Source organism: Gallinula chloropus (assembly GCF_964237585.1).
Source record: "Gallinula chloropus genome assembly, chromosome: 5".
NCBI classification, from domain to species: Eukaryota; Metazoa; Chordata; class Aves; order Gruiformes; family Rallidae; genus Gallinula; species Gallinula chloropus.
In genome coordinates this window covers 31,817,007-31,837,726 of record NC_140090.1, presented here as the reverse complement: position 1 = coordinate 31,837,726, position 20,720 = coordinate 31,817,007, and the positions used below count along the sequence as shown (strand labels likewise).

General features: G+C 39.2%; 1 protein-coding gene across 1 annotated transcript in view; it reads left to right on the top strand.

Moving 5' to 3' along the window:
- PARD3B (par-3 family cell polarity regulator beta) overlaps positions 1–20,720 on the top strand; it is a gene marked incomplete at its 5' end in the record, with an annotated part of 406,028 nt that overhangs the window by 210,002 nt on the left and 175,306 nt on the right. The window contains 4 exons of the mRNA XM_084264986.1: positions 6,246–6,416; positions 9,766–9,895; positions 14,814–14,913; positions 16,656–16,771. Of these exons, the coding sequence (XP_084121112.1) occupies positions 6,246–6,416; positions 9,766–9,895; positions 14,814–14,913; positions 16,656–16,771 (517 nt within the window). The remainder of the gene's footprint in view (positions 1–6,245; positions 6,417–9,765; positions 9,896–14,813; positions 14,914–16,655; positions 16,772–20,720) is intronic.

Sequence of the window (20,720 nt, the reverse complement as noted above, 5' to 3'; positions counted from 1 at the left end):
CCTGCAAGAATAAAAAGTTATTTTGCTGATGAAACTATTATGTCCCTCTTTAACCTCCTCCTATAATTTTTGGAGGTTTTTTTTTTTTAATCATCCCTAAGATAAAGAGGTTAGTAGAATACTTGATATTTGTAATTATTCAGAGCCTTTCATGTGAGGAAAGATAACATTTGACTGAGTTTAAATGCATCATCTTTCCCCAGAACTTTAGGGATTTCATCCTTGTTCATCTCAAGACATCTTGGTTTTTCACTTGTGATGTATTCCTGATGATCAGGTACTCGCTGCCTACTGCAGCTGAAATGTAGCAGAGCCATTATTAGAAATAACGAAGTATTTTCTCCGTGTGCATTTGTTCAAATCAAACACGGTGTAGCTTGAACCTCCGTGGGGCTTCTGAGTGCTGTTGCAGTAAACATTGCTTGTTGTGTGCAGTGGATGGGGAAATTGGATGATTCCACTAAATGCCATCAAGGAACTCCTCCCGAGACAAATGTCACTGATGTGTTCAGGGAAATAACTACATGTGCTTTGATTAAAAACATAAGTCCATGAAGAACATAGCATTATATCTCCCTGCTCTACTGTAAAAAGTCTTGTGAATGGCCATCTGAATATGGTAGCTGTGTGGTAGTAGGTTTTACCCCTTGCTGTGAATCTCCATAAAAGTATATATAAAAAAAGCAAGGATACAATAACTTTACCCTTTATTAGAATAGCTCACTTGTTGTTTCAGAGATGGCATTTGAAAACTGTTTTGCTGAAATGTTTTGCACACAACTAGTTAGGAAGGGCGAAGGGGATATTAAGAAGGCTGCTGGGGTTAGACTTCAGGAGTCACAATGGGAGTTGATGGTGGAAAAAGGTAAATACCAACAGCACAGTGGTGGACTTGGGGACGTTTTTCCACGTGAGAGTAGGGAAAATTCTGTGGATAGCCCTGAGTACTCCTCGGTGGAGCCACTGCTTGTGTCCCCTGTCAGAAATCTCACTGTGGGCTGTTGAGGATACCAACATCTGCTGCCCCACTAAAATGCCTTTACACAAATGCACATAGCATGGGGAACAAACAAGAAGAATTAGAGATCTTTGTGCGGTCGCAGGGCCAGGATCTCATTGCAATCACAGAGACTTGGTGGGACAACCTGGACAACTGGCACGCTGTCATGGATGGCTATGTGCTTTTTAGGAAAGACAGGCTAGGGAGGCGAGGTGGGGGAGTTGGTCTTTATGTGAGAGAGCACCTAGAATGTATTGAGCTCCACCTGAGGAAGGATGAACCATCTGTCGAGTGCTTGTGGGTTAAGATCAAGGGGCAAACTGATATGGGTGACATTGTTGTGGGATTGTGCTATAGGCCCCCTGATCAAGAGGAGCAGGTTGATAGCGCTTTCTATAAGCAGTTAGAAGTAGCCTCAAGATGCCGGGCACTGATCCTTATGGGGGACTTCAACTATCCAGATATTTGCTGGGCAAGCAACACGGCCAGTCGTATGCAGTCCAATTTCTGCGGTGTGTTGAAGACAATTTCCTGCTACAGATGGTGCAGGAGCCTACAAGGGGAGGGCAGGTGCTGGACCTTGTTTTCACTAACAAGGACGGGCTCGTTAGGGAAGTGAAGGTCGGGGGCAGCTTAGGACAAAGCGACCATGAAATGGTAGAGTTCAAGATCCTGGGTGGAAGAAGCAAGCCAAAAAGTAGGATAGCTACCCTGAATTTTGGAAAAGCTAACTTTGATCTCCTCCGCAACTTAATAGGGGCTATCCCGTGGGCTACACTGTTTGAAGGAATGGGAGCTTGTGAGAGCTGGCTATTATTCAAACAGTGCTTCTTCCAAGCACAGGAACGATGCATCCCTTTGAGCAAGAAATTGGGGAAGAGAGGCAGAAGACCTGCGTGGATGAACACGGAGCTATTGGGTAAACTCAAAGAGAAGCAGAAGATCTATGAATTGTGGAAAAAGGGTCTGAGCACCTGGGGAGAATACAGGAATGTGGTCAGGGCCTGTAGGGATGCAACTAGGAAGGCTAAAGCCCTCTTGGAAATGAAGCTGGCAAGGGACATAAAGGATAATAAAAAGGGGTTTTTTAGATAAGTGAATAGTAAGAGGATGACCAGGGATAATGTAGGTCCCTTGCTGAATGAGGAGGGTGTCCTGGTAACGGGGGATGCTGAGAAGGTGGAGATACGGAATGCTGCCTTTGCTTCGGTCTTCACTTCAAAGGCCCCCCGGGACCCACAGACACTGGATGAAAGTAGGACTGTTTGGGAAATGAAGAATTTCCCTCTGGTTGAGGTAGGGGAGGTCCAGGAGCAGCTCAAAGGGATTAATGCACACAAATCCATGGGCCCAGATGGGTTACATCCACGTGTGCTGAAGGAGCTGGTGGAGGTGATTGCTGAGCCGCTCTCTATCATCTTCAACAGTCTTGGAGAACAGGAGGAGTGCCTGAAGCCTGGAGGATAGCCAATGTCACTCCAGTCTTTAAAAAGGGCAAGAAGGAGGAACCTAGTAACTATAGGCCAGTCAGCCTCACCTCTGTCCCTGGAAACATAATGGAACAGCTTGTTCTGGATACCATCTCCAAGCAATTGGAAGAGAAGAAGGTCATGAGGAGTAGTCAGCATGGATTCACCAAGGGGAAATTGTGCTCGACCAATCTCATAGCCTTCTACGATCTCATGACAGGCTGGGTAGATGGAGGGAGAGCAGTGGATGTCATCTACCTTGACTTCAGCAAGTCCTTTGATACTGTCTCCCATGACATCCTGATAGCAAAGCTGAGGGAACAAGGGATAGATGAGTGGACAGTGAGGTGGGTTGAGAATTGGCTGTCGGACCGAGCCCAGAGGGTTGTGATTCGTGGAGCAGAATCTGACTGGAGGCCTGTTACTAGCAGTGTTCCCCAGGGCTCAGTGTTGGGTCCAGTCCTGTTTAATATCTTCATTGACGACCTTGATGAGGGAATAGCATCCACCCTCAGCAAGTACGCCGATGATACAAAGCTGGGAGGAGTGGCTGACACGTAGGACACTGCGCTGCCATCCAGAGAGACCTGGACATGCTGAGCAGTAAGAAACTGAATGAAGTTCAACAAAAGCAAGTGTAATGTCTTCACCTGGGAAGGAACAACTGTTTGTATCAGTACAGGCTGGGGGATGACCTGCAGGAGGAGAGCTCAGTGGAGAAGGACCTGGGGGTCCTGGTTGATGACAGGTTGACCATGAGCCAGCAGTGTGCCTCGGTGGCTAAGAGAGCCAATGGGATCCTGGGGTGCATCCAGAGGAGTATAGCCAGCAGGTCAAAGGAGGTGATCCTCCCCCTCTACTCTGCCCTGGTCAGGCCCCACCTGCAGTATTGTGTCCAGTTCTGGGCTCCATGGTATAAAAAGGACTGGGATCTCCTGGAGAGAGTCCAGAGAAGGGTTACAAAGATGATTAAGGGCCTGGAACATCTCCCCTATGAGGAAAGGCTGAGTAAGTTGGGACTGTTCAGCCTTGAGAAGAGAAGACTAAGGGGAGACCTAATTAAAGTCTATAATTATCTGAAGCAGGGGATGCAGGAGGAATTGGCCAGCCCCTTTTCAGTGGTCTGTGGGGATAGGACAAGGGGCAATGGCTGCAAGTTGGAGCACAGGAAGTTCCGCACCAACATGCGGAAGAACTTTTTCACAGTGAGGGTGAGGGAGCCCTGGGACAGGCTGCCCAGGGAGGTGGTGGAGTCTCCTTCTCTGGAGATACTCAAGACCCATCTGGACGCCTATCTGCACAATATGAGCTAGGGAGCTGCTTTGGCAGGGGGGTTGGACCCGATGATCTCTCAAGGTCCCTTCCAACCCCTACAATTCTGTGATTCTATGAAATGCCAAATGTTGTTTTTCTACTCGGAAGCCACAAAGAAACCTACCTTTCAGAGATGAAAGAAAAAAAAGTGTTAAAACAACATTTAGCTTGTTTTGAGCCAAGCAGATTGTCTTGCAGTTCAGGCTTCTAAACCAGGCCATAACACCCGTGATGTGAAAATCTGTGTTTGGAAACTGCTTGGGTAGTGGGATTTTTTTTTCAAATAGCAAAAGGTTTTTCTGTGAAATAACTTCTACCTGAGCATGTATGAAAGCAGAGTTCAGCTGTCTTCCAGACTACCTTGTACTTCTGACTTTTCAAGTGTAGTCAATCAACATTTATAAAGCATGCACACCTTTTTTCTTTGATCATAGTTGAAGTGTTGAAATGAAGTTAAATTTTGTGTTTAAATGGACCATGTAATAGAGTGGAAAGAAAGCAGTTGCATCAAAAGTTCCAAGTACAAAAGTATTGCAAAGCAAATTAAAAATCAGTCCCATTCAAAGCATCCTGAGGCTGCAGTGATTAAGTTATAAATATACATTGTATTCAGGATAGTTGCATAATCAACAAATGTAGTCGTGGTAAGATGCATTTGACAGTGTATTTGTATGTACTTCAGTAGGAAGCTTTAACAGTTATTTATACATGGGTCTTTATCAACGGAGAGGAAAAAGAGTAATCCCAGGAACCTGTGGGGCCATATTAGGAGAATACGAGGACCTGTAAAATTTCTGTCAAGTCTTACAGAAACACACAAAAGGGAAAGTCTTTTTTTCCTGAAACTCCTGTTGCCATGAATGGCTCCATTCATTTCATCAAATTTTGACAGAACACAAAGGAGTTAAAACACGTGCAAATAATAAAACTCTCTGTTCAAAAATGTTACTGCTTCTCTCCCTCAACTTCAGCATGTGTGATGGCATCATCTTGTGTGTAGAGAAAGGGTGGGCTTAACTTACTGACTTTGGCTATATGTAAGTTTATGTTGGCATGAAATATTCAGCAGAGGAGTGGGAGAGGTCTCGGTATCTTTGCCAAATGGCATTGCTGTTTTTTATCATCCATTCCCATATCATCTCCAGAAAAACCTCTTCATTTTCATTCGCTGACTCATCCCAATTCTGTCCTGCTTGTCCCTCCCAGTTTACTTTTTATTGTGGTGTATGCCGTTGTTCTGCAGCTCTGTGACTATTCGTACTCTGCTGTGGTAATGATGATACCCAGTTCCAACAAAAATAACACTTGGGAAAGCTGGGTTTGTCCCAGCTACTGTAACTCAGTTGAACACAAATGACTTCGACTTGGCAGCAATAGCTGAATAGTTAATTGAACAACTTACTGATAGGAAAAATAAAAATGGAAAAGTATATATATTTTGGATTACTCAGATGCATGAAAGATGTAAACAGCTCGGACGAGTGCCTTATGAAGAGTATGCAATGAGCCTATGAATGAATTGGATTCATTTTAACCAAGCAATGTATTTCTTATGCAAGTTCTTCCCCTGCTATTCTTTCTTCATTGCCCTTCTATACTGGATGACTTCGTTTCTCTCTTTCTCTTCCTTCTTTGTGGTCTGATGCCAACCTGATAATTGTGAACTTGACAAGCTTTAAAAGAAACTCTTGTTGCTTAATTAAATAGACCTTATTTTCTTGTTAAAAAGAGAAAAGTCCATGGCACATGCTTTTATGAACAGAATTATGTCACAGATAATAATGAGAACTGCAATAGGGACTCTGAAATCACAAAATAACAGTGTCCACACCTGCAAATGTCAGTTAACCTCGGCAATGAAATGGAAAGACTTTTTTCAAAGTACAGGCTACTTGATAGGGCTTAACCCTGGTTTTGGTTTTTGGCAACAGGTTTGGATGTTAAAATGCACGGATGACATAAATTAAAATAAGGATGCTTAAATCTTAATGACCATTCCGAACGAAGAACACTGGCCTATATGTTGGCGTGGTAATTGTGACAAAATAGATGACAGCGAGACAAAATTTTGGGAGCTGTTTCTTACCAGACTCCAATAGCAGAAAACAGTGCACAGAAAGTCTGTTGCAGGACTCCTTTGTGGTTGCATTGCATATGCTAACAGCTGTCCTTGTAACTAACCAAAAGTTCCTTTTCCTGTTTTCTTACGATAATACAGATTAAATTGCACATGCAAGAAAAACAGCATGTGCATGTACCCGTCATTTATAATTGCCCTACTCTTCCCACAGTGGAGGAAGAAAACTGGTCAATTAATGCACACCAACATTTTTCTTTTTAAGGACCCTGTGTCTTAAACTTTAGAAAGCAGTGTCAATTGTCTGCATCTTTCTTTCCTTACGTAGCATCTCTGCCTAAAATTTATTTTAAAAGTAAGAAATTGTTTTTATTTTTGTTTGTAGGACGGTCGGTTGCGAGTCAATGATCAGCTTGTTGCAGTAAATGGGGAGTCACTTCTGGGCAAGTCTAATCACGAGGCTATGGAAACACTGAGGCGCTCCATGTCCATGGAGGGGAACCTTCGTGGGAGGATCCAGCTGGTAGTTCTCCGGAGGCTAGAGGTGCAGACAGAGGTGAAGCAGTAAATGCATTTATTAGATGAATGTCTTTCCAGTCCTAGTGTTTTTGCATACAAGAGGTGACACCTAAAGGCTTGGTCCCAGAGACCTGTGCCTGACAGAGTGAATTCTTTACTTCCTGGAGTTAGGATTCACACATATCTGGTTGATATTCTCCTGGTATCACACTTCCTGTTGAGACCAAGCTAAAAGTTGGCTCTAATTTGAAAAAGATTAAGACCATAGAAAATGCGGTCACAGAAAGGGTTAATGTAGAATTGTGCTGATGTAGTTTTCACTATCTGCTGTCTCCTGAAGGTAATCACTGGGATACAGACAATTTGAATTCTGATGATTTCATTCATCATCATGATCAGGGGCCTTAATGTCTTAGTGTGGCTTGGATTTTGCTTCAACTTTTTTTTTTCATTTTCACTAGTATTTAAATTCACTTCACCTGTGTGTGTGTTGTCCTGGTCCTGTACCTCCACCTTTTTTTCTTCTTCCTTTTTTTGACCTTCAAGAAATTAATATTTACCCTGTTCAGATGAAGGACACCTTTTCAGGATAGGTTTCTGAGGAGATTAATACAAAACTGAGAAAAGCATGAGAAAGGTAAAAAAGTAAGAGAAGAAAGAAATTTTATTGACTGTGTTTTCTAGACCTTATAAATTGATGTTTGCCAACTGTGTCTTATTTTGAAAAGGATCAGTTTTATGATCTCTCTTGCTCCCTCTTATGTATGTGTGCATGCACATATGTACACTCTTTCTTCATCTTTACATGGTTAATGTGTATGTTTGTATCCTGGCTGTCCTTAATACTCTTTTTAATTTTGAGCCTTGAGTAAACATTTTAATAGTTTTTCAACATTTCCACAGTTCCTTAAAATAAAAATACATACAAGGAGGTTTGTGATATGGAAGGTTGTAGTCAATCTCATTATAGAATTCCATGAGATGATTTCAAGCTTCTTATTTAATAAGCATTGCTGGAGCATTTTAAAATGCTAAGAACAATTATGTTCATGGTTTTAATTGCATAAAATATCAGAGGGGGAAGAGAATGCATGGATCTTTAGTATAATTAACTCTTAATATTTTCCTTTGTAATTTTCTATTTTGTTTACTATCAACATTGATTGAGAAATAGACATACAAGTGTATTACACTCTGAACATGATGCTCTAACTTTGCTGGGAGGACACTTTGCAAAAACCTCATTGACATCAATCATGCAAAGAAAATGTGGAAAATACTCATTAACAGTTCTGGAGTATGTTAGAGCAAAACCCGTTTTTGCTTTCCTTTTCAATACAGCATGGCATTATGTTGTAAGGAAGGAATTTACAGTTGTGACATAAGATAGCTCACCTTCAAATAATGTTCACTTCTGCCAAGTTTTCTTCATTTAACAAAGCCAAAATTTAAAAACCAGACCACTTCCAGTCAAACAGCAGCTTGACCTAATAGAAGTATGAGGTTGCTTTTTTAATAGTTAAGTGTATAGTTTTGTGTATTATCCAGATACATGAAAGAGGTAAGTAATCTTGACTCATGCCCTATGAAGAATGCATAATGAGGTCTTGATTGAATCAAATTCATTTTAGACAGGAATTAATTTTTATAGGGTAGTCTTTAGGTTCAATTGTAATTCCATTTGAGTCTGGAGACCACAGCAGAAATAGGCTGTTGCCCATTCTTTCCCTTCCCCAAAACAGCTTCCTGAGTATAGCATCTCAGCTTGGTAGAAGAATATGTTTAGAAATGCATTATTGTTTTTATTGGTCAGGACACTTAATGGAAGTCTTCCATGACAGCTATGTTTTAAAAGCTGAATGCTCTGATTAGGCTGGTTACTGATCAGTTGTTGGGATATTGATTGTGTCATTTATCAAAGAGCTGGAAAAGCAGATTTGTTGTTGCAGTTTATTTAAGGCTCCCTATCCCACTGGATACAAGACCCCAGTGTAATCATAGTTAGGATGTTGCAAGGTTTAATTTAGTTACCAGTATCTGTGAGAAAGTAGTAAATGTGGACCTTGTGATATAAAGAATGTTCTGTAAAATAAAGAATTTCCACTAATGAGAATAATCATAAATGTCAGTGGCTGTGTGGGGTGTGTGTGGTTCTGTCTGGAGGTTCAAAATAACCTTTTCAAGTGGCTCATGCTCAACTGAGAAAGAGTAGAGCATGTTGCATGTGTTGCCTGTCCACTGAGACTTTGGGGCCAGGTTGTCACCTTGAGCATCTGAGTATTGATTTGTGTTCTGAGGTGCATTTTCGGACGTTGGGGTTTTTTTCTTGTTATTATCCTGTATTTTTTTTATTATTTTATTACCATTTATTATTATTACTACTATTATTATTAAGCTTGAAAGGCAAGTTGCAAAGTGATGTAACATGCTGTCCTTTCTTACGTGTTGGTTTGTAGGCAACCACTTGCCAACGCATTAAACCTCTCTCATCATTTTGCAAGCCATTTGTATGGGTTAGCTACAAGCATTTCTGCTGTAGACGTGACCATGAAACTTAAGGAATGATATATTTAGTGTAACGTTGGCTGGCATAATGAATATGTACTTCAAAAATAGAAGCCAGTTGGAGGCCTCTTCAAAAAACAGATACAGAATCACAGAAACTGTAAAGGTTATTTTGAAAACTAGCCATAATATTCCCCTCTGTGGGTTTTCTGTTTTCCCTGAATAACAAGTACAGAAACGTCTTTCTGGGTCTGTCCCAGTTTTAGAAACTGTGATAATTTTTTTCCCCCTCCCTTTTTTCTTTCGAGCAACTGCTCAGGAGAATAAATTAGGCGACGTGGCATGTATGGCAGGGGGAGAGATGTCTCGAAAGAAAAGCTGACTAGAGGTGTGACAGGAGTTTGTTTAGCTGCTAGCCAGAAGACCTGCGTTTGGGAGTTTGGGTGTAACTCCTTACTTGCAAAGCTGCGCTAGTGTGTGATCATCGGAACATATGCACTCAGTCTCTGAGAGAAGGGAACCAGCTGGCTGGCAGAAAAATACCATTGGCATTGCCCGTGTTCTTGTGTTGACAATGTCACAAGCTGCCCTCCCAGATGGAGAATTTGAATGAAGCCAGTTGTGGGTCATAAAAAAAAAAAAAAATTCTTTGTTTTTATGCATCATTCTTAATGATTGTTACTGCTTAGGTAGTGTCTGTCTTAATGGTCAGCAAAACCAAATAGTCGTTTTGAAGATGTCTTTCACGTTTCTCATCTGAAAGAAGCAACATACAGTGAACGTCATGCTGTATTTGAGGCTGGCTGTAGTGATGGCTGCTGCTTCTGCATTGTTGAACGTTTCATTTTCTGTTATAATGTGTGGTGCTCTTTTTCCCTTAGGAGCGCTCAGACCAGGGAGTCTTTCAGAAATCTGCCTTTGACGGGAATCACAACTTCACAGCTGTTTCCCGACGCAACGATACTGGTCTCCAGCAGTTTGTAACGTGCAGCCCTCAGGAAAGGAAAAAAGGTAGTCTCCACATATCTATCTTTGTGCTAAAAGGAAATGCTTTGTGGGTTTTTTTTTTCTTTAAATCTACAGCCACTAGAAAAGCAGTTAATTAGAGTAGGTGCACACTATGTTACTTCGAGGCTTGAAGATCCAGCGAGGGTGGGAGAGCTGACTCAGAAGTTGTGAATTAGATTCCTGGCACAAATTCCAGTTGAAGTAACAGTTTCTAGCTCGCTGCCCCAACACGTAAGGTTGGATAAAAAACAAATGATGAGTGCAAAATATATGTTGTCAAAATGTTTATTTTCTATATATCTTTAATGAGGGCGGTGATTTTTGTATCAAATTCTTAGATTATGACCCAGGTTGTTATAAACTACATGAATTTATAGAGAAGCATGACATGCCTAAAGTATGCTTGCTTATTTCAGACTTGAAAGGTAAAATTTGTTTAAGGCTTAGAAACGTTCCCTTATTTTACAAATTGGAATTCTATTAATGAACTCATTAAAAATTACGTAGATGAGTACATTGTACACAGAAAACCTACATGTATGAACATATGAAAGCATGTAAATAAGAGCTTTTAAGACCAGTTATTTTTCTGTCTTTTTCACTTCTGATGACATACTAATTTGCACTTGACTCAGCAAGATTATAGTTATTTGAAAAGTTTAAGTATTCAAGATGGTCTTGACCCCTATCCTTTTAAGTGTGTTCTTATCCTTCAAGCCAAGCACATACTAAAATGCATTCCACCAGGAAAAAAAGATATTCTTTGTAGTTGAATTATGTGTGATTTTTCCCACCTCCCTAGACAACTGAAGAATCTGGGTGGCCTGCAGAAAGTAGTTTCATAGGCTGGTGTGGTGACTCTGTGGGGTACTTTTAACCAAAACCAGAGTCCATATCTGTAAAGCTCAAGAGAAATTCCCATATAGTTTAGGGATGAGTCATTTGTGTTGATGTACTTTGAAAATGTGACTCCAGCCAAATTGATACTCAAGCATTGAAATAGTCAGAGATCAGATCTTTTCATTTAGATCTACCTTGTATTTCTATTCTATGGAGTTTATACTGATTCTGTAGTTACAGGAGAAAAGGGTCATCTTTGGACCTAGCCTCCCCAGTAGAGTTAGCCATTGCCAAAGGATCAGAAAGCAGCAAATAACCTTTAAACCCTTCCTTAAATACACAAGCAACTGCTCTGGAGCTATTGATACAGGTGAATGGTAACAGGCAACTTGTCTCTTAAAGTTCAAAACAAAATATGTGGAAGGGCTGTACTTTCAGATAAGGATTTACCAACTCTGATCCACAAAGCAGGATGGCTAGCTTGCAACTCAGTCACAAAATCTCTTTGACTAGAAATCTTTTTAATTAAAGAATGATGATATGAAGGCATTATAGCAAAACAACTGATCGTGTGTGTTGCCTGTGGAAAGAATCCTCTGGAGTGCTACTGAGGGCTATTGTCAGGGAGGGTCTGGCATGGCTATGAGTTCCCAGCTGTGGCCTGGGAGCAGCTTGGAATTGAAGTCAGTGGTTACTAGATGATAAAGACATCTAGCACTTAGTAGAAGGATCACTGTATTGCAATTTCGATGAAGATTTGACATTTGATGAATAAAATTTAAGAGATCACATTGGAGAACTGCAGAGGCGCTTTTCAGCATCAGTATGTCTGCAGTAGGGCTCTGATCTGACCTTTTCTTGGTAAAAGACACTTTGGGCTTACAGTAGTCCTGCATGCTGTAGAAATCTTTCTCTAACTTTGAAGTCATAGTGTTGTTATTAAGCTAATACTCATTCTGCATTCCATATGAGCCTGATGCTTATTTCCAGTCACTGGTTCAAATTATTTATTTTTGCATTGTTTCTTTTAAAATGCTGTCCTCAGTCTTTCACAGATTTGTAAACACACAACACTATGCCTGTGCACAGCCCTTGTTTAACTCAGCTGTGGTCTTTAGGATGTGTGTCTGTTTGAGGATGTGAATCACAGACATGGTGAGCTTTTTGTGACAGGCAGGAACAGTTCCTTGTCCTTTCTTACAGCGTACTATCTGATTCTTGTATGTGGAAAGAGGGTTGGTACATTTTTACAAAGAGTAATAAAAGGTAGAATTCTGAGATTTTTAATGTTATACAGGCTCTAATATAAGAATTTAATGACAGGAGCTGTATTACACTTAATGAAATTTGACTTTCTCAATTAATGTTTTCTAAAAAGTTATTTCAACTATCATTCACTGCTCCTACCAATAAAATTCTTATAAAAGCTCAGCAAAAATACACTGAAGCTTGGTCTGCTAATATAACTGTCTGCTTTAAGAGTCTTTATTATACATGAGCAAGAAAAACTAATGTCTGGGGAAAAGTGGTTATAGCCAAAACATTACATTTTGTCTTGCCTGTGGATATGTAACTAAAGGGGGAGGGACACTGATCCAATATTGAAATGCCATTGTTTGTTCTATTTTTGCATGAATAATACTTTCTGCCTTCAGGTCCTCACTTCTTTTGCTGCCAAGCTGTTGCACAGATTCAGTGTTTTTTAGAACAACCTCTTTGAGAATTTGATACGTCAGTGCCAGCAGCTTTACATTTCTGGTGTTGAAAGATTACTGGAATGTGTTTCATTAGAGGATCTTATATATTTCTTATAAGCCTACATTATAAACAGTTATAGGGGAAATGCTGTCATCTCTCTGGTTAAATAGTAGAATAATCATAAACTCCATACTACCATGGGCTGCTGAATCTTCACAGTTGTATGAGCATTTCTTTTCAGACATGTGGTAATGTCAAGAAAGAAAATTCAGAAGTGATGCTTTAATGTTTAAATTTTGCTTGTAAACATTGCATGTATCTTATAGACAGAGACAATTATTTTCTGTCCTAAAGTGTTTAGCATCTGAAAATTCAGTGTATTTTGTTTAGTGGCTTAGCTGTTCCTCTCATCTCTCTGGACCTGTTGAGTTCATTTCCTGAGGGCTTGGATATGGAGCCAGTGACTGCCTCTTAGGTTAAATTTTCTGACTCTTTTGCTCCTGCTCCCATTTTTCTGGGAGCTGTAGGCCTCTGATCATTTCTGATTTGCTCAGGAAGCCTAGTGTTCTTCTGTGTGTACCACTGGTGTACTGCCTCGTCACCAAACAGCCTTTGTGAAATGGTGTATCAATTGCTGTGAATCAGAGTTAATGTAACAACGTGATATGCTCAGTCTCTTAGGCTATGCCGGTTGGAGGGTGCTCAGAGAGGGTAAGGCACAGTGTAGGGTGTGGTGTGGTTTTGTTTGGGTTTTTTTTTTTAATGTTTGTTTGGTTTGGGGTTTTTTAATTGTTCCATCAGGCATTTGTTTCCTACTTTGGGCAGTCAGTGTCTTAGGGACTTCCTATATCAGAGGTTCTGATCCTACTTAGTATCCTGGAGTCCTTTTGCAGAGCTTTGTGGTCTGCTTATTTTTGGTGATTCTGAGAGTTTTTACATGAGTAAATTTTTTTCATTTTTTGATTCATCTTTCAGATAGTTATATTGAGCAGCACAAGTTTATCTTTGCTCTATAATTCTTTTTACTATAAGAACTTGTCCTTTATCCCCATCTCTGTTCCGTGTCCTTAAATTGCAACCTGAAAGAATGTGATCATAATGCCAGTGTACATGTATATTAAGTAGCATACCTATTTTCTGTGTCAGACTAGCAGTTGATATTTTTAAGGTCTCATCTGAACTTTTCTCCTCATCTGCTCATCTTCACTTTATTCTGATGACGTTCTCACTTTTCCTGAGATACAGAGTTTGAAATCCTTCGTTTCTTTCTGATCAGGAGGCTATCCAACCGATAGGAGTTTTATAGGATCCTTGAGCTAATGTAGTGTGGGTTTGGTGGGGTTTTTTCTGTTGTGTTTTTTTTTCTCCTTTTCTTTTAGGGAAATATCTCAGTGCTCTTAGCCATAGATTATATTTATTAGGTGTCTGCCTTGATCCTCCCCCACCCCAGCAAACCTTTTTTCTCTCAAGTTAGGTTAGTACTGCCATGCAAGATTGTGCAAGGAGACTAACAACGTTCAGTGCAGCAGAAAAGTCACATCAAAGTGTAGTATGTCAGTATTGCATCGCTTACCTCCACTGAAACCCAAGGATTACTAAGTGCCCATGTTTCTTGTCAAGTTCTGGAGGGATGGAGGACATGTTTTACATTGAAAAATGTAAGAACTTTTAAATAAGATTAGACCTTTAGATTGAGAAGTGAATTTGCAGGACAGTAATGAACAGTCCTTCAACAGGCACAGCAGTCATATTAAATACTGCAGGTATGTAAGTGTTGTTGCTTAGCAAACCACTCAGTGGTTTAATTGAGTAGTTCGTGTTTTTCTTGGTCCAAAGTGTGTGCTGAAAGCCTTTTCTTATGGGTGAAGAAGGGATTACTGTAATGGTAGAAAAATGAAGACTGACATTCAGAAATGTCTCTTTACTCTCTTGCTATGCGATAACAGAATTTTTTCGTCTTCTGAACTCCTAGAGAATGTGGTTCTCTTCTGTCCATGAAAGGTGGTAAATGCTCCCCATTGAAGGGAATGAAAGCACGAACCTACAATCAGTCAGGATGTAGCTACATAGAAGTGAAAATCCATTCAAATGGAGTAAAGCAATTTGTGCCTTGCACTCAATTTCACTGTAAGCACAAAGTTTCCCTATATTTATCTTTAATTATGCATATGCAAATCTGAAAATCAGCTCTTCAGGAAATCCCAAGGGGTATATTTTCTGCTTGGTGTGATTTTAATTCTAGTTTAGTTAGTTTAGGGATTTGAATAATTTGTGACTTGCTTCAGCATTGCTTGAGGCCTTCCAGTCCAGTCATTGATCAGTGAACTGATGTAATGTATTTGTTTCTGCGGATTACTTAACCCCTTCTTAAATTTTATTTCAGAGTTTCCAGTGTCTGATCCTGGCAGTGGTGAAAATGAAACCCCTCCACCTCTCCCACCACATCCCACTGAGGATTTGCTGAATGAGGACTATAATCATAGGTTGGATTTTGGCTATTTTTAATAGTTACAGCCCTAATTGCAGTACTGATGGCAGTAGAAATGTATAGGAGAAAAAAAAATAATGGACACTTTACTAGTTGCAAATGCATTGGGCAGATTTTTCAGGTACCTTAAGAATACCTTTTGTGAGGGCTGGTGTGCTTGATAGCAGCTATGAGCTTTCATTTCCTTAGTAAATATGGAAGTTTGGAAGTGCAGAAAAAAGTGTAAACAGTGAGTTCACAATGGCATATACTTTATCTGTCTCAAGTAGCACAGGATTCACGTCAAGGTGTCATTTCAACCGATCACACTTCAATATATTCAGTGAACATTAAATGTTGATCGCTTTACTTATTTTATATATATTCAATTTGGATAGTCATGCAACTGTTCGATCGCAGTAAAGTATTCTTTTCAGCTAAAAACTTAGTCATGCTTCTGTCCTTGTGTGCAGGGATGTAATGAAAACACTGCCTTTGAAATGACTGTAGTATCAAACAAGATATATTTTGTTATGGGTATCTGCAATTCTTGATACAGTGAAGATTCCTTTAACTCTTTTTTTTTTTTTTGTTAAGATAGATTAATTTCACTAGAGTAATTTCATGATTTTGGATCTCTCAGGCAGATAGGTTTGACTTGGTAAACAAACAAAAGACTGCTTAGACAAGTGGAACTCGGCGTTATGTTTTCAGCTGCAGTTTGCTAGAATCTGTTCCCAATTTTTCAACACGATGGGAGCAAAAGCATTATCTTAAATTATAAAGATGTATTAAAAATTATGGTGAATTTACAAGCCCTTTTTCCCACTGACGTTTTTCCAGTGGTGTATTGGTTTTCCATTTTGAACTTGTGTTCTGTGGAAATTGAATTGCTGTGTCAAGTCACACTGATTTCACTGAAATTGTGTTTCAATTAAAAAGAAAAAAAAACTTGGGAAAGTGTTTGACACTGTAAAAGCAAACCTTTGCATTGAACAGTTTGGAAAGTGATGTTTTTCATTTTTTAGCTGCTTTTTGGTTTCACAGTGGGTTTTTTTTTAACAAGTAATTTGTGTTTCTAATTGAAGAGACATGCAGATTGCACACCCATTGCAGGGAGGTGTTTTGTTTCCTCACAGGTTTGAGATTCACTCAGGTAGCATTTTGAAATGCTTAGATATTTGCCTGACTTTGAAGTAAGATAATTGAAAAACAAAACCAAAACCCAAACCACAATACCTTGGAATGCTTCAGTGTGTTACAGCATGGTCTGGAAGACCTCTAGCCTCTGCAGAAGTGGTGCAAGGCTGTAAAATAATTTCATACAGACAGGCTGATTCAGCCAGGCAGGTTGGCAGTATTTTCCAACTTTCTACAGCATGTTACTTGGAAATGCAGTGGTTAAATAGTGGTAGCAAAATTGGGGGTAGGGGAGCAGATATTGGTATGTTCCTCTTTTCACAGAATCATGGAATATTAGGAGTTGGAAGGGACCTGGAAAGATTTTCTTCCGCTAAATAAAGTAGGAATTTCCTAAAAGCAGTTACCATTTGCAGTTATATTTGCATCCATGATGAAAAACAAGTGACTGGAGGTGCTAAGACTCAGAAAACAAAGTTGAAGATCAATAACTGATTTTAAAATGCGTGACTGTAAGCAGTGGAGGAAAGAAACACATGTATTCATGCATGCTTTAATTAGTTCACTTGTGTTTTGAACTGGTGCCTAAATATTTTACTTGCTTTTTTTTTCCTGCAGCCCTATCATAAATTCAGCAGTGCATTTAACAGATCAGCACATCAACTTCAGATCTTTGACACCAGCCAAGCAGTCTGAATCAATTAATCTGAAAGCCTCAAAAAGCATGGATCTGGGTAAGAAGGGGTGGGGTGACATATAGGTCAGCTTTTTAGCTGTAGCCCATCTGTACCATCTCTGTTTCTTGCTTTTGTTTCTTAAACACAAACATCAGGGAGTAAGTTTTGCAGAGGAGCTGCAGTGATGGGGACAATGGTCTGCCTCCTGTAGCATCTAATTGCAAGTAGCCTTTTCATTGACGCTGAAGAAAGGTTTATTTTTCTTCCTTAAATGCCATTCTGTCAATGGTATTGAAATCTTAGCTGAGGAAAAGAGGGAGCGTTTATCAGAATGAGCAGAGAGAATTGCTGTAGAAGTTTTATATGTCAAAAAAATACAGCAAAACAGTAACAACAGCAGTCATTTTCATATAGAATATAAATGATTGCAAAACTACTCTGGACAAAGGCTAACTTTCCTATGACAGGTTGTATATTCTTCATTGACAATGACAAACATGAGCAATCAAAGTGTTGCGGTAGATCTTTGTAAACGCTATAAGAGCGGTAAGGTTATGGTCCCCTACCAATCAACACTCTGCAGAAAAATCTTGCAGGGTGGGTGAAGCAGAAAGTAAGTGATTCTTTCAGTGCTGGGAAAGCATTTGCGAGTGGAAGATGGAAGGGTCATTGCAGTTGAAAACTGAGTCATGTTTTAATGAGAGTTCAAGGAAAAATTTTCAGAGTTCTTCAGCCTCAAAGAAAACTAAATAAGCTTTTCTTTTTCCTTTTAATTCTTTCTGGCACTCATTCTTTATCTGTGTTTTTTCAAATTCAAGTGTTGGAGTAAATTTGAGACATACAATCAGGATGTCTTTAATCACAGATTTACATCTTTTGTGGGATAAGATTTTGTACACCATTAATAGAAAATTACTAATTTCATACATATGTAATTTCAAGGTAGCTTTTGGCTGTGGGTTTTTTTTTTCCTGAAATGCTCTAGATTAGTCTTTGAGTTTATGTTGCTGATTTTTATTCTCATCTTAATGTAATAGAAAATGTGTGGATCCCTCCCATGGAGTGTAAGGAAAGTCAGTTATTAATACAGCATAGGAAGGGATAAGAATTCATTTAGGAGAGTTATTAAGGCAGGAGACCAGACCAGAAATTCTTCCTTCTGCGGTTCTGTTCTACCGTTTTGACAGAGAGTAGTGTGTTAGACTGTTTAAGAATGGAAATGCTTGACAACACAATGAGTGTGCAGACTTGACTCAAAGCATATATTGTGTGTCATCTACAAGAAAAAAGACTTTACAACTTTACTGTGTCTTATTAAGAAAGGTTTACTTACAGTTCTCATAGAAGTCACTGGAATGAAAGCTCCCACCACCTGTGACCAGCTGCCAACTGGATGTATCTCTAGTCACCCTCTTAAGTGGACCTTTAGGGAAGGAAAGTTATTTTTCAGTTTATTCTTATGTTTTGTTCATTACTTAACTGCAATTGTGACTCATACAACTTCTCATCCCTACATGCAGCTGTGTACCCATTACTGATTTCAGTGCATTGTTTCCCACCAGGCAAAAATAATAAAAAACAAAATAGGAAGTGCTGCTGTCTTCATCTCCCAGACCTTGAGTTGAGGTTGTGTAAAAAATGTGTTCAGCACCACAGAGGAAATATTCAGTGGGGTTGGTAACAGAGAGAGGGGGTATTCCCTGTCTGAAAATGCTTGTGTAGCCACTAGACTGGTTGGGTTTTGTTTTTTCCCAGTAGTCATAGGATTCTGTCCTCTTACTACTTTTCTTTAGTTCTCAAATTCTGCCAGTCCTTTCCAAAATACATCTAATGTGATGAACAGAAAAATCACAGAATTCAAGTCCAGAAGGAGAACTCTGAGACCTTAAGATAGGCGATGTAGATGTAGTTTCTTTTGTTTTAAAACAAGTTGTCTCTGGATCAGGTGTTTCTGCTGATCTTTGGAGACACAACCAGCCTTTCAGATTAGAAGGTCCAGAAATCACCTGGGTGCTTCTAGACCAGAATAACATCATAATTCAGTAGACAATGGAATTGGTGTAATACAGGGCATAATTGGGAAATCTGTACTGCTGTTCGCTTATGAAATGTTCCACCTTGAACTGTGTATAATGCATCCCTTGCCTAATTAAAAGATTTCAAAGGCACAGATTACATAACAGCATCACCATCGGAAGGATTGTCAAAGGCAGATAACAGAAAATTTTAAACATGAAAGACCAGAGAATCCAGATATGCTGCAGATTGTGAAGCTTATGAGAAAATAATAAATTCATTAAAATCATTAAATTAAGGAGCTAATGAATTGTATAGTAAGGGTCTTTCTGCCTTTGGTGATGGTAGATGTATACACAAGAAGCACGTCTGTTAAATAAAGACTTAGTCTATAAATGTATAGATTCACAATGGAAACCCACTTGATGTTTATCTGTTTTGTTTTATTGAGTTTAGGCTCAGAAATCTTTGAGGGCTTAATCTGTGTTCTAGTTGTATTTATTTATCGTTATAAATTAATATCCTCAGTGAATAATACCAGGAAATAAGGATGGGTGATCAAAAGTGTTCGGTATCTTTTCTTTGCCTTGTCTGCTTGGTTGTCACCACCAGTTCAAAATAAGAGCACAGCCACCACTTTCATTCTACTGGTCCTGGCAAGTGACATGTCCACTCAGTTGCATGATTTCATTTGTTAAGAATAATGGTGTTTGAATATGTTAGCAGAGAAAAGGTTCTCCTTGCACTATGACTTCGAGAGTTTGCGTAGGGCCAGCTGAAGCCTGACTGAGATTGCATGCCTGTGCTGACCAGATTTAGACCTCATGCCGAGTTTGGACTTGTGTAGAGAAGTGTTTAAAAAAAGCAAAACAAATTCAGAAATGTTGGAAATAAATGTCATGTTGTTCCTTCCCACTTAAGTGGAACATTTCTTTTGAAACTTAACAGCAGATTGAAACTGAAGAAGAAATCAATGGCTTCTATACTAGTCATTTGAAAGATAATTTTCCTGGTCCTTTAATAACCTTCTGTGCACACACATTTTCCCATGCATTACTGCAGTTGTCTACAGAAGATTTTTCTGTGTAATAATTCATCAGAATCCATTTTCAGTTGTGTTTCGTCTTTCTTTTAGCTGTATTAAAAAGGTAATTTTTTTGGACAATGAATGGCAGTATGGATTTCTTTTCTTAATGCTGTATTGGAAGGTGAAAAACGGTGTGCTCTAAGAAGGAAAAAAAAAGGAAGAAGGTGTTTTATTATGTATCTACAACACCCTTATTTTCCATACGTCTTTATGCACGGGACTGATTTAGGCTATGCATAAATGTACTGCAAAAACTACAGCCATGGGAATTGTATTCAAACACATGAAAGTGTGGCTTGTTTTAACCTGAAGCAACATGAAATTGAATCATATGAGTATATAGCAATTTCTTGGTGTATCAATTCAGGCAAAATCTTTGTGTAGATTTCTATTTGAGGATGTTGATACAATAACCCATGACCACTATCCTGACATACTGCTCAACTCCCCCTTCTTTTCCCTACAAAAGGAAAACCCCATAGATCTTAACTGATTCAGCTCTACTGCCTGAAGAAATGGAAATGTCCTCCACTTGATTTTTTAAATGTGAGTGAAATACGATTAGCTAAAACATCATTAGACATACTCAGAATCCCTTAAAGTTGGGGTGTATTTATTAAAGATATCGGCCAAATTATGTATTTAAGAATAATTAGCAAGTGAATATGTAAGTTGTATGCAGTATTCTACAAGAATGCCAATATTTAACTAAATGCTAATTTATTTGTTAGTGAAGATAGGCATTCAGTTACAGTTCTTACTTTTAAAACACCTCAAAACAAAGAGAAATCAGTGTTTTGCATCCAGAAAGATATGGAAGATACAAACAAGATGCTACTAGCTCATTCATGGTCTGCTTTGAACCAAAATATTCTTATTTTGAGAATAATTTTGGATATTGAA